Raw genomic sequence first — 15,173 nt, 5'->3', positions numbered from 1 at the left:
ACCTTCACGTTTATTTTTAAGTTCCAGGTTCTCCGGAACTTAAAAGTAAAAGTGAAGATCTTTCAATTTATCAACAGAAGTACAACAGAAAATGAAACTAAAGGTGGTAGAATTATATGAACTAACCAATTTCCTTTCTTCCTTGCTTAAAGAGTATTTACTAAAAACAGTCAAATCTAATTCCAAATTCCAGTGATTCTCCTTGGATCTGTCAATCATCTACAAGGTTTCCAGCTGATCTTTAACATAAGTGTTCCAGTTCCAGAACTTAAAATCCTTCACTAGCCTAGAATCAGGTGTATGAATCAGATCTGGTGTTACCCTCTTTTTAAATATCCAGAAAGGTCAAATTAAGTATTAATACCCACACCAGATAGGACAAAGAGTAGGAGAAACACATAAGAACTTCAAAGGTAATAGTAAGGCTTTATTTCTTAAACTGGAAGGGGGGAACACATGGGCCTGATGTACACTTATAGTTTGCACCTTTATAATTTTATAAATATTTTGTATATAAATTCACATTTAATAAAAATTTGGGGAAAAAGTTACTCCCTGCACTCAAAAAGATGAAGCTTTACAGGAAGAAGAGAATCAACACCTATAAATATAATGTAATATGGGCTTTGATAAAGGCATGTTTCACAGCTTCAAAAGGAAGCACCAGGATTTCCCTGCTGGTCCAGTGGTTTAAGACTCTGTGCTTTCACTGAAAGGGTTCGATTCCTGGCTGGGGAAGTTAAAAAAGGAAGCACCAAAATCGGTTGAGGCATGTCAAAATATTTTATAAAGTAGTATCTAGGGTACAAAGCGATAACTGTACAAGCATATAACAGTTATTTACAATGGTTTCAGGATGATAAGTAGAACAGTTTAAGCATCATTTGCTTTTTATTTTTTTTTAAGTTATATAAAACAAATAAAATTGAATAAAAGCTAGCAGAAAGCAGAAGGTGCTGGACTGAAGAAATCACTGTCTTAAAAATCTGTACAACTTCAAATTCTTCATCTGGGTTTTAAAAAAGGTTCTCTTTAAAATGCTAGCCACAGAATAGGAATACAATGTGTTCCCATTTTAATTTTCAGAATACTACTGTATTTGTAGGTAACACCTCTATATAATTACACAAAAATGCATTTTTAAGTCTAAGATAAGAAACAAATGAAGAGTGGGGGGAGGAGGATAAAAATGGGGGAATTTTTTTAAGGATTTTATTACAATTACCTCAAACAATATATGTTTTAAAACTGACAAACATAGAACCTCTGTAAAACTGTAAGCCCATTTGGGTGCCTAACCCAGACTTTTCCCAGGTCCCTTTTCCTAAATTTTATTTAGTTAAAATGCAATGATTTTTAAACCTGCTAACTCTAACTTACAGAAAGTTCCCTCTATTTTAACTGAGAAAGTGCAGACATTTTTAACCCATATAAAAATATAAAAATAATAACAATGAGAAGACAAACATAAGTTTCTATTATATGCTAGCCAAACTCATAATGATGATGTGTCAAGCAACAAATTATCACAAACCGTCTCTACACAAAATTTTCAATCTGTAATACAGATCAGTCTGAAGTGAATAAACTTTTACAAATTAGCATTTTTATACTCTAAAACCAAAAAACTGTGATAAAAATAACTTGATAAGGACGAGGAGTAATCTCAGTTTTATCACAAAGAAGACTGTATTTTAAATGTTAAAATAATATTTAATGTTATTAAATGTTATTTAATTTATTGTATTTTTCGTTATCAAATGATAATTTCAGGCTATACTCTTGAAGCAAAAGATCAATCAACTAATATGTACCATATCAATTTTCAAATTAAATTACAGAACCACTCAAAGAACAAAGAATTGTTCATTTACTGAATCTATTCTATAAATAAATTCCAATACCAAGCTTAAAATTGCTTACTAGTTTTTTATTATTAATTTTATTTTATTATTTATTTTATCAATGTTATTTTATTATTTATTAATGTTATTTAATTTATTGTATTTTTCATTATCAAATGATAATTTCAGGCTATACTCTTGAAGCAAAAGATCAATCAATAAGATCAACTAATACGTACCATATCAATTTTCAAATTAAATTACAGAACCAAAGAACAAAGAATTGTTCATTTACTGAATCTATTCCAATACCATGCTTAAAATTGCTTATTAGTATTTTGTAATCAAAGATCCATACCACATTATAAATCTTTATACCTAAAATTCTACTGAGATGATTCAATATAACAATTATAGGGGCTAAAAATTATTTATACCTCCACCTATACTAAAAGGGCTTCCCTGATAGCTCATTGGTAGAGAATCTATCTGTAATGCGGGAGACCCCAGCTGGATTCCTGGGTTGGGAAGATCCACTAGAGAAGGGACAAGCTACCCACTCCAGTACTCTTGGGATTCCTTTGTGGCTCAGCTGGTAAAGAACCCGCCTGCAATGCAGGAGACCTGGGTTTGCTCCCTGGGTTGGGAAGATCCCCTGGAAAAGGGAAAGGCTACCGACTCCATATTCTGGCCTAGAGAATTCCATGGACTGTATAGACCATGGGGTCACAAAGAGTCGGATACGACTGAGTGACTTTCACTTTCTATACTCGAAAGGGTTTGGGATATAAGATTCCTTTACAAGCCCACTAGGTTCTTTATGAAAAAGAAACTGATTTAAATTATTATATTTCATTATTTTTTAATTCCAAAGCCAATAACCATGTTTAACAGGAATAAAATTGCTATTTCATCCATATCGCTATAATTACATACGTATGTGTATATATGTATGCACATATGTATGTGTATGTGCATATATATTTGATTACACAGTAATTCTGAAAAATTTGTAAATTATAGAAAATCATAATCTTGCCATTCCAAAATACCTAGATATCCATATTAGTATTTTATATAATATTAAGCTTTTAGAATTTTATTAGCTCCCTGTCCTCTGATTGAGATTGTGGTAAAATTTATTTATAAATTTTCTAACATTAAGCTATCTATACATACATGAGATAAACTGAACCTGGTTGCAGTGTCTGATCTCATTCATACACGGTTGTATTTCATTTGTTAATGTACTTTATAAAGTTTTTACTTCTATATTCATGACTGATGTAGACCTATAGTTTTTCTCTCTCATAATGTTTCTAACTGGTTTAATTATCAGAGTTATATACATCTTACAGAATGATTTAGGAAGCATTTCCTCTTTTCTAATTGTCTGGGAAAGTTCATATAAAGTTGAAATGGTATGCTCCTTGAAATTTTGGTTAACATTTGGTAAAATCACTTGGGCCTAGTATTTTCCTCATGAAATCATTTTCTCTTTTTTGCTACTTCTTCAGTTTCTTTAATAGTTATAAGATTATTCAGGCTAATTATTTATTGAATCTGTTCTGAAAAGTTAAAATTTTCTAGCAATCGATCCAGCCCTACCCACAGGATTCTGGATCAAAAATTCACAGCTCTTCAAAGCTGTAACATCCTTTTATCTGAGTTTAGAACAAGCATTGTATTTTGAGAGGGCTAAACAACATAAGTCAGTTTTGGTTTGTTTTTATTTGTAATGAGGAAACAGAATCTGCAATAATTCTAAAAATAATTGGATTATCTTGGGTACCAAAAAATGGTAATTGTTACTTCTGACAAACAGAATAGGTGTGCATCTATTTTAGCTACCACTTACCACCAGAAACAGGGGCATCCATGAAAACTGCTCCCATTTTTTCAACTTCTTTGGCCAGCTCTTTAGAAACCATAGGATCAATAGTACTGGAATCTATTAATAGTGAGCCTTTCTTCACTTTTCTAAGTAAACAAACAGAAACATCGATTTTTTAAAAGTACAGTTTTATAGTTTTAAAAATATAGTTTACAACTCTGAACAAGTCTTTCATGCAACTACTTATAGAATCAGAATCTGCTAAAAGCTGCCAGATATCAAGGAAGTCTCTGGTGTAAATATTAGAAACATTGTGAGGGACTGCCCTGGTGGCTCAGTGGTAAACCATCCGCCTGCCATTGCAGGAGACATGGCTTAGATCCCTGATCAGGAAGGATCCCATATGCCGCACAGCAGCTAAGCCCATGTGCCACAACTACTGAGTCTGTGCTCTGCAACAAGAGAAGCCATCACATTGAGAAGCCTGCACACCACAACTGGAGAGTAGCCTCGGCTTGCTGCAGCTGGAGAAAAGCCTACACAGTTACAAAGACCCAGAGCGGCCAGAAATAAATTACATTTTTTAAAAGCTCGTTATTAGAACTGGTTCAAAATCTCAAATTCATTTTCAGATCAATTACAGTTCAAAGTAAACTCAAACTATTTCAAACAAACCAAAGTAACCTAATAAACTGCATGGTATAAATTCTGGTTTCATGTGAAATACACATTAACCATAATAATGTAGGTTAGCTAAGATGTAAGCAATTTAAAACACCTATTAACTTTAAAGGGGCTATTTGGTAAGATTTAAATTTTTGTTTGTAAAATAGCTGGGTCTCTTTAAAAAGTAATTTACTTGTCTTTAACAAGCCATATTGCAAATTTCACATATCCATTTTATTTCCACTAGGTAGAAAAAATATAAGCAATTAAAATTTAGCCATTTGCTTTAGAATGGCATATTCTTTAATAATTGTAATTTTGTAAAGATAAAATAAAATATCAAACAGATACTAAGGAAAATATAGGAATGGACCTAGAAATCTCAGAGTCTTCTTGTTCTTTATAGTAAATTTATATATATACACTGGTAAAAGGGGGAAGCAGTCTTTTCATTATCATATTTTACATCAATATTTAAACGGCGTTCTTAAAGTAAAGGGCTTCCCTGTGGCTCAGCTGGTAAAGAATCCTCCTGCAATGCAGGAGACCTGGGTTGGATGGATCCCCTGGAGAAGGGAAAGGCTACCCACTCCAGTTTCTGGCCTGGAGAATTCTATGAATATATAGTCCATGGGGTCGAGTGACCTTCACTTTCACTTTAAAGTAATAGTTTTGTTTGCACTCTAAATACAGACTATATACCTGTCGAGTTCCCTTACAGTATATTATCTATGCTATTGTCACTAGCTTGGAAACTCAGACCTAAATTATAATTTTTTTAAAGGGCTATGGCTAACCTTCCCAAAGTTTTTACTACAGATAAACTAACCTGCAAGACATTTAATCATAACTATGATTGCAAAATTAAAACTGAATAAATATAAATATTAAAGGGGAAACAAAATTATTGCTAAAACCATTAAAAATGTTTTTTCTACAGAAAAAAAAATAGCACATAAAATGCTTTAAGCAACAATTTTTGACATATGAATTGATCTGGTCCAAGTGTAGTAAATGAGTATGTTCTACAGAAAGGAAATAGCATACTCTATTATAGATCACTCCAGGATGTATATACCCTAAAATATGAAAATTAAGTTTACCGGTCTTCTATGATATTAGTATTTTTAAGATCTTAAATCTTTAATCAAATGGGAAATCATTTCAGAAACTACACATGCAACTGGGTGTGGGGAAGTGATCCCGACCCAGAAGAAAATAAAGAACCACCCATGAGAAGCAAATTACAGTTCAGTGTAAAACCAAACTCCTTCAAAGCACTCCCTAGACAAAACCACCCTGGTTGGTGGCCACCATATTCCTAACAAAGGATATTAATTAACATGGGATTTTGCCTACACAAAGTTTTTAGTGACTTTTCCCTGACAGGTAAAGCAGGGCCATAATTGGAACAGACCAGGTAACAACACAGCTAGGTCACCTCAGGACCACACACACTGTGGGCCTGAGGGCTTCATCCAAAATGAATATCTTTCAACCTTCTCTGAAATCTAAACATTTATCTTATCAGTTTTCTGCCTAATATTCAAGTGTCTTTTGCTTCTAAGTTTGCTAGTTTTCCAAAGCAATTCTGTTTCCCAAAACCTCAAATTCCATGCATTACAGCTTCATGAAATTAAAACCCTTTCTTTCAGCCCTTCATGTGTCTACTGAGCCTACCAGTTTGTTCTAGCTCTCTGCTATAACTCAACAATGAAACAAGTTAGGTACAGGAATCAGTAAGACCAGAACACTAAACTGAGAATTCAACCATTGCCATCCTAATATAACCACAAGGGTCTGGCAGCAGGCACCAATTAACCAAAAGGTTCTTGAAGCGAGGCACTGGGTAGGAAATGCTGGCCTAAATAATATATCATTCAGGGAGCTACTGCTAATCTTTAATTCCAGCTTCTCAAAGTTCTTACTACAGATGAACTAACCCAGAGGACATACAGTAACTTTTAATTTCATAATAAATTTTAAATAATAGTGTTCTTTCCAATGCTTGGTTTTATTTTTCATAGAAATCTTTTCCTGAATTTCTATAAACCATAAGAAAAGTATGCTTGTAACATTTGTGTACAGTTTAAAGTCAAGCTTTAAAAAGTCTCTTAAAACAGCTTACCAATGAAAGTGTAAGTTTAACGCAAGAGTTAAAGGAAGAGAAGCAAAAAAAAAATTCATTCCCAAAAGTCACATACTTGAATTCAGTGAAAAAATAAACCCTTTACAATGAGAGAGAAACCACATTATTCACTTTTAAGACATAAGAAAACAGTACAAGAAGACTTAACAAACATAACTGCAATTTCACAACTGTTCTAACAAATGTGAAATACATAAACTATCATAGAAAGAACGTATCTACAGTTGAGAAATACATACTTTAGAATTCCATTTGCTCCAGAATAAGCTTCTATCGCATTGATGCTGGTGGGCAACATGGTAATAATTCTGTCAGCTTTTTCAGCTACATCTGCTGGGGAAGACACTACCTTTAAAAAAAATTGCAAAGGCACATTATTTAAATCAAATGCTTCTAGAGCACAAGTAGGACCCACTTTTTATGCATGCCTATAATAGTAACAGTGAATAAAAATCAATACTTGTTTTCAAATGACAAAAAAAAACCCTTACTGCCTAAAATTGAGAGTCCACTCCTTACACACATACAGATGCAGTTTCTATGGAATCACATCCACTGTTTACTTTTAAAAGTGTGAAGTGAGTTGAGGGGGAAAAGGGCAAAATCCTACAGTCCTGGGAACAGACACACTTCTCATGGATTCCTCCAACTCTTAAAACAGCATACTTCTTGGTAGATGCTCTAAGAAAAACATTCTAGTATAACAGAGCTGGTAGCTGAAGTACAGGATTCACCAGTTATTTCATGAGCAGCAAAATCCCCAAGAAAATTCTCAAGCCCCCATTACCACTATCTTCCAGCCTCTATTTTCAAGAGAAAAAAAAAAAAAATTAAGCCTTTCATTAAAGTCAGAACAAGGACAAGCATGCACTGCACTGACTGAGACCACCATGAAAGTCTGAGAGCGTGAGCTGCCAGGACTCCTGTGGAAACCACATTTACAAGGAAGACAAGCCAACAGGCATCAAGGTACGCCCTCTCTGCAACCCTGACTTCTGCTTTAACAACGACCATGAACATACCACACAGGAAAGCTGTTCTGTCCCATCCTCTGAACATACGTGCATACAAGCGTGGGTGTCTCTGCCCTCACTCACATCCCCCACATCCTCTGCTCTCTCACATACATACACCATGATACACCTGACCAATTTGGTCAGCCACCAAAGAGGCCAAAAGAGACCAGGAAATCATTTCTTGAGTAAAACTCCGCTTTAACAGAAAGAATCCATCACCCTGTCATAAAAGTTCCTGTCCAAAGCTTTTTTTCCTCTTAAAAAAAAAGACAAAGGATTATCAAGAGGATAATCAAAGATTTCTCCATAGGATGATTTACTTACGCATTAGAAACAAACGTATTTTCTACAAGGAAATGTGAACTGGCACATAAGCATCTTGGGAATGGGAATGACTGTTTTTCATGCAGTGGAAGTATACAAAATGTTTTCTTTTTGTCTTTGATGTACAGCTGATGAAAGAGTGTGAAGCCAAACACAGTGTGCAATCTAAATATTATGAACTAGAAGCAGTTACATTTCAATTTTCCATAAGAGATTATCAGCTTCTAAATCAAAGTCTACATAAAGGAAGTTTTAACAGAATTTCCTATGTTGTACTTCAAAATTTCAGACAATCAAGTGTCCTGTCACTTTGTGTGTTAACATTAAGTGAAACACCACAGACTCTAAAAACCAAAAGAAAAGAAAAAAGATAGTCTCTCTTATTCTAAAGGCAAGACAGTATTTTCTAGTCTACAATGCAGCACATTCAACAACATGTATATTTTGATATATAGTAGGGATCTGCCACAAATCATTCCAGAAAAAACATTTTTTTCCATCCAACGACAAAGAAATACTTAAGTTAGGTGAAAACCTTTCCTACACTCAAACAAATACTGAGATTTGAAAAGAGGCAACTATTTCCTGGCAAACAATTCAAGTTTATTCAAGCAAAAAAAAAAGTTCAGTAAGATGAGAAGATAAGAAAAAGAAAGGTTGTAGGAGCTGTAATCCCCTACTTCTGGACTGTGTCAAGAATATGGGTTACATGGAGAGAGCCCCACCCATTCACCCAACTTAAATGAAGTCATAAACACAGACAAAATGCTGACGTACCTTTCAGTGGCCTTTCCTTCTATCGCAGCTCCATCTCGCTTGATCTTTCCGGGCCTGTATTCTAAGACCTCAGCCCTGAGGTCTAAGAGTCAACTTCAAACTTTCTCTTAGGAATTGAGTCTCTTCCACTGAAGGAAATTCAATTCCATCTAGATAGCTCCTTGAGACGTGCCTTCAGGGACCCTGACGATTAGCTCACAAATCTAGGAATACTTCACACCTCCAAGCCTCTCATGTTCACGAATTGGCATTGCCAATTCATACAACTGCCAAGTGCATGGGGTGGCCAATCAGCCCCCTGCATCCTTAGCATCTGCTTCTTGGGATGCTTGGGTTGCCAGAGTACTGCTAACCCCTCAATTATAAAGGAAAGTAGTGTCAAAGCTCACAGGTCCGGAAAAAACACACAATGATAGTGATAGCTGGAATGTCACCACTCTACTGGCCACAACTGCTCCATATCTAATGACTATATACATTCAGTACATTATAACAGTCTCTAATTTGCACTACAGAAAAGGCATGTTTATTAGACAGATAAGACAGACATGTGTGTCCAGTTATTCAAATCATCTTGCCTTCCATGTGATGACTTCAAGACTCTCAAATAATTGACTAACAAAATCTGGCCACGACTCAAAAGCTGGCAGGAAAAAAACAACCTTATTGCCAATCCGACACTAACCACAAAAGCCTTTAGGAGCCAAACTAATTAGAGTCCCTTCAATTACATTTGCTAATTGAATGGATAAGCACAGACAGACAGCATGGATCAGTGAAAGGAACACTAATTTAGAAGGCAGAGACCCTGGTTTAGTTATAGCTCAGCCACTAAGTCATGTGTGCTTTTGTGCAAATCACTTAACCTCTCTGACTTCAGTTTTTGAACCTATAAAATAGGAAAACTGACTCAGGTTATCTTTAAGGGTTTCTACCTCCAAAGGAGAAAGACAACTCTGGCAAGGAAACTTTTTCACATTGAGTAAATTTAAATGCTAGGAAGGTATTGCCTCTGTGAAAAAGGACTGATAGGACAGGAAGCATCTGCAGCGACTCAGGACTCTTCTGCACCCCCACACGTGTGGGTGGTCACTGATCTGGCTGACTCTGGACCATGGCTTTGCTCTGTCATGCCCATTCCAGAAATTCTTGACAGTTTCAACTGCCTCCTTACACCACTGTGAATTAAGATGACCTTACTAAAGGGCAACTCACTCCAGTATTCTTGCCTGGGAAATCCCATGGACAGAGAAGCCTGGTGGGCTACAGTCCATGGGGGTCACAAAACAAACACAGCTTAGCAACTAAACAACAACAATTTTTCCATTATCTCAATTTTGATTACAGGAGATTGGTTCCCTTCAGGCTATCTAGTTTTTAAGCATTTCTGCAATCAGTTTCATCCATATGCTAGTAAGTACAAGGGCAGGTGTACAATATAAAGAATAGATGACTGGACAGATGGAAGACAAAATCTGCTTTGCTGGGTGGGGGGGGCGGGGGATGACGGGCATCAGGGTCCACAGTAATCTGAAGTAACTGTGGATTTTTTCTACAGTTATATTACTTTCCTTTTTACATTATATTTTACATTACATTACATATTACATTACTTTTACATTATCAGTGGAAGGAGACAACAATTAACCTAGCAATTTTACATAAAGAGAAAAATCTCGCTGTCTTTTCTAGACAAAACAGTCACATAAGTCAAGCTCTTAGCACTGCTTCCAAATAAACTAAGTGGGACAGAGATATTTGCAAAGAAACAAGATGAACATGACCTTGGTTAAACATGCCACTCTGTGTATTTTCATCTTTCCAAGTAGAAAAGCATATTGTTGCTTCAACATTGCACCACCCTTAAAAAAATTGACTGAAATGGTTTGTGCCTACATCTTGAAACATCTGGTCAACAATGATGAAGCCCACTCAGCAAGAGGCTTTTAAAGTTCCCATTTAACGAGACCTGAGTGGATGCCAGATTAGATCCCAAGAGACTTTCTTAACCAAACATGTTCAGCCTTATAATCTAGGAACAACAAGATGGCTTCCAAGTTTTTAGAGAGAATCCAATTAAGCTTCATTCAACCGAAAAACTCACACAGAAATGGTTGCATAAGTCTCAAGACTTTTGGTACTAATCAGAGGCATCTCCAAGGAAATTCCTAGACAATGAAAATAAAGCACAAGTCACATGCCCCTGATACTAATGCTTAAAAAGAGAAACTGCTATCTTCTGTGTCCAGGACACAAGGCACTCTGCAGAATATATTTTTAAGCAGGGATGCGGTCAAATTCCTCTTTGTCTCCTAATTTGGTTTTAACTTTTATCATCATTCTTTGACTTAAAAACATGTCTAAATTCTCTTCCAAGCAACTCTGGACTCAGTGACTCAGTCAAGACAGTGGTGCACTTCTATGTGTGATATTGGAGATGAAGATTTGGGAGAAACACAGTATAGATACTAAAGCAACAACCATATCAGTAGTAATAGCAGGGGCAGCAATAATAGCACTTTCCATGTGCCAGGTTTCCTAGAACTAAAACGAAGGTACTATTACTATTGACATTTTATGAGACACTTTAAGTATTGATAGAAAGACATTAATCTGTGTAAAGTCACTCAGAGCTGAGATTTGAGACCAGTCAGTCAAGTTCCTAGGTTTGTGCTTTTAAACCACTACATTCACCATTTATTGACTCATAATTTCTAAAACCCAAAGGGCTGACGATTACCAGGGTTACATTCTTATAATAGATGCTATAAGTTGCAAAGATGCATTCAGGGTTAAACCTGTAGCCCGTCAGGCTCCTCTGTCCATGGGATTTCCCAGGCAAGAATACTAGAGTGGGTTGCCATTTCCTCCTCCAGGGGATCTTCCCAACCCAGAGATCAAAACCGGGTCTCCTGCACTTCAGGCTGATTCTTTATCAGCTGAGCCACCAGGGAAGCCCAGGTTAAACCTGAGTTTCCAACAGAAATAAAGACATAACAAAGGGTTACTGCAAGAGGAAGGCATAGGTTTTTTGTTGTTTTTTTTTTAATGGGAATGACCACAAATAACATATTAAACCAGTTGTAAATGTCCCAATTCGTTAACATGTAAAGGTACAAATTTCCTTCATAACCCAGTAGCGTTTTTTACTACTAGGTACAGCTGGAAGGAAACCCTCCAGGGTGGTCACATCCAAAGCACTTCTGCACCTGGAGCTACAGGCAGCCACCTTGCACCTTGAGGGGAGGGAGGGACTGGCCTGTGGAAAGGGGAGCCAAGACACAGACAGAAATGAATCTGCTTACATCTGTACCCAAGATTCAACTATGCTTAGGTTCAGACCACTCCCCAACTCTTCAGTTACATGAAACAACAAATTCTCAGTTTTTGCTTTTTAAAAATTGAAGCAGCACTTCTTCAAGATGTTCAAAGATCTTTAAAACCAGGTGATTGCTTTTTGATCCTCCAGATATGTCTAGTTTGGTACTTTCTCTTCCCGCAAATTTCCTACTGAAAGCACAGTTGACATTAGAAATCAACTAGCCATGCTTTCCACAAACTTTGAGGGAAAAAAATTATGTTTCCTTTGGCTGCCATTTCATGGACTTCCCTTGAGATAGTAACATTAAGGGAAGAAAGGGACATCTGTCCTTAAAATGTAAGCACCAACTCAAATATACTCTGAATTTTTGAATTCTTAATCCATCCATTGTACTACTGTGGACAATAGCCAGAGGTTTCAAGGTTTTCACCTGTATTTTCCCATCTAATCCCAAGTCTTATCTTCATCTTTTAGTGGTAAAATGAAACTCACTTTTCCCTTTATCAAACATTTAAAACTAAATATAGCTATGAAATAATACTGACATTTTAACATATCAGATGTCATGCATCCAAATTAACACTATCTTTTAAAGTAGGACTCTTAAGAAATCACACTTGTTTGAATGACACTGCCACTGTTCAAAATGGTTTTTAAGCTGCCAGCATAAATCATTTATCAACAAATGTTTTCATTTTATGATATTTACGACAGAATATTCCCCCTCAGGCCCAAAGCTTTTTTACTTTTCACCCCTCTCCCTTCATTCATCTAAATTTCACGTCCCCCAGCCCTCCACTGCTGTTACAATCAATACACACAGGACTCCTTAGAGTCAAGACTCTGAGGGGAAGCAGAGATAGAATGTGGGAAAAGAGGAGCCTGCCTTCCAGGCTTGCCACCTTAGACTGAAGCATCCACAGAGCCTTTCCCACCGCGTGCAGTGGTCAGGGGTGGGAGCTGCAGGCACGAAGCTAGGACATGTCTTCACTATTCACTACTCTGGGAGGGGCAGCTACCCAGAACCCAACGTCTTTCCTTCCTCATACCCACTTCAGTGTCTCAAGGAAGACGGAAAGAAGGGAAATCTAATGACTGAGCCTGTGCCTAGAACCCTCTGATTTCTATTCAGGAGTCCGAGAGACCTTGTCTACATGACTTTCATTTCAGACTACAGCATTTCTATTTGCAGGTCAGCAAACCTTAAAAGCAATATTTATGTAGTTTTCTATGAGAAATGAAATGGCTCTTAACAGTTACTTATTATTTTTCCCCTCAAAACCTGCTTCAGCACTTTATTATTGTCAAAATGCAATTTTTAATAGAAACTCCCTCCCAATTTTAGTCTGGCTATCTACGACATATCTAAAACATTGCCACATTCAACCTGTTTTATTCTCCACAGCACTAGGTGCTCTGCTAGACATACTGGTTCAGTTCAGTTCAGTCGCTCAGTCGTGTCCAACTCTTTGCAACCCCATGGACTGCAGCAGGCCAGGCCTCCCTGTCCATCACCAACTCCCAGAGTTCACTCAAACTCATGTCCATTGAGTCAGTGATGCCATCCAACCATCTCATCCTCTGTTGTCCCCTTCTCCTCCCACTCTTAATCTTTCCCAGCATCAGGGTCTTTTCAAATGAGTCAACTCTTTGCATCAGGTGGCCAAAGTATTGGAGTTTCAGCTTCAACATCAGTCCTTCCAAAGAAGGACTTGAGAATTGAGTCATACTGGTACTCAATCTCTATTTGTTGACCTAATGTAGAAATCTCTAGAAACTAGAGAGGGAGCCTTCCACTTTTATTTATTATTTTTTTCCCCTCTACCCTCAGCTTTACTCAGACCCAAAGTATCAACACTCACTAGGTGAACTGCTGTTGACAAAAAATACTGCCATCATTGTAGAGCCCTCCACTTTTAAAGAAAACTGCTCCTTTGTCTCCATTATTCATCTGGATAAATCCTGCTTGTTCTTGCGCTATCTGCCTACACTGCTAGTCTTCAGCAAACAGCCCTAACTGCCCTCTAAACCAATGTAATACAGGTTTTTTGCTGAAAACTGAGGAGACGCTACTTTTTCTTTTGACATCAAAATTTGGAATCACATATTTGTGTGATCTGATTATCTAATACCTCCTGCTGGTCCCCAAAGGCAAAACTGCAACTATTTTGTTCTAGGCTATAATACCCATACCCAGCACAAAAAAAGCACTCAAGAAACATCAATCAAAGCAGCAAATAAATGAAGGTCCTATCCCTTGTTTTGCTGCTGCTGCTACTGCTAAGTCGCTTAAGTCGTGTCCGACTCTGCGCGACCCCACAGACGGCAGCCCACCAGGCTCCCCCGTCCCTGGGATTCTCCAGGCAAGAACACTGGAATGGGTTGCCATTTCCTTCTCCAGTGCATGAAAGTGAAAAGTGAAAGTGAAGTCACTCCATCGTGTCTGACTCTTTGTGACCCCATGGACTGCAGCCTACCAGGCTCCTCCATCCATGGGATTTTTCAGGCAAGAGTACTGGAGTGGGTTGCCATTGCCTGCTCCCTTGTTTTGCTAGGAGAGTCTAAGGTAGCCTTAATCTGCAGTGATCAAAGTAACTTCTCTTCACAAAGAAGAGACTCTGACACTGTCACGTGAATAGAGAGCATTAAAAAAGGAATTACAGCTCTGCACAGCAGAGGGGAAACAAAGACTTCTAGGAACTAACTTAGACCTAACACACATAGTATTTACCATGCCAAGCATGACTTTAAGCTTTTTACAAATACGAATTCATGTAATCCTCATACTAACTCTCTGAGAAAGGTTGTTATTATTATTCTTAGGAGGAAACAGAGATATAGACACTAAATATCTCTCCTGGGATTGCAGACACTAAGTGGTAAAGTCATGTTCCAGGTTCCCAAAACTCTTGCAGTATTGGTTTCCTGTGGCTGCCACAACAAGTTCCCAACAGCGTGGTGGCTTAAAACACAGAACCTTATTCTCACAGCTCTGGAGGCCAGAAGGACGAAATCAAGGTGTAGGCACCACCATGCTATCTCCACAGGAAGAGCCTCCTCTGCCTCTCCTAGCTTCTGGTAGCCCCGGCTGCTCCCTGGCTTGCTGCAGCATTAACTCTGAAGTCAGCAAGGACCTGCCATAGCCTGCCCTTATGTCTCTCTGTAAGGATGCTCATCACTGCCTTTAGGGCCCATGCAAAGTCCAGGAGGACCTCATCTCAAGATACACAACCTAATTGCA

At 37.4% G+C, this 15,173-nt stretch overlaps 1 protein-coding gene and 1 non-coding gene across 2 annotated transcripts in view; both read right to left on the bottom strand.

The window, feature by feature from the left end:
• HIBADH (3-hydroxyisobutyrate dehydrogenase) overlaps window positions 1–15,173 on the bottom strand; it is a 109,901-nt gene that overhangs the window by 78,344 nt on the left and 16,384 nt on the right. Inside the window, exons 3-4 of the mRNA XM_006066076.4 lie at window positions 6,733–6,842; window positions 3,703–3,824 (exon numbers count right to left, since the gene is read on the bottom strand). Of these exons, the coding sequence (XP_006066138.1) occupies window positions 3,703–3,824; window positions 6,733–6,842 (232 nt within the window). The remainder of the gene's footprint in view (window positions 1–3,702; window positions 3,825–6,732; window positions 6,843–15,173) is intronic.
• LOC112586690 lies at window positions 13,766–13,836 on the bottom strand. Its single transcript, XR_003111183.1, has one exon. It is a non-coding gene; the product is annotated as a small nucleolar RNA SNORD56 (small nucleolar RNA).

Source organism: Bubalus bubalis, chromosome 8 (assembly GCF_019923935.1).
Source record: "Bubalus bubalis isolate 160015118507 breed Murrah chromosome 8, NDDB_SH_1, whole genome shotgun sequence".
NCBI lineage: Eukaryota > Metazoa > Chordata > Mammalia > Artiodactyla > Bovidae > Bubalus > Bubalus bubalis.
The sequence above is the reverse complement of the archived record's forward strand: the minus strand, read 5'-3'. Positions and strand labels throughout refer to the sequence as shown.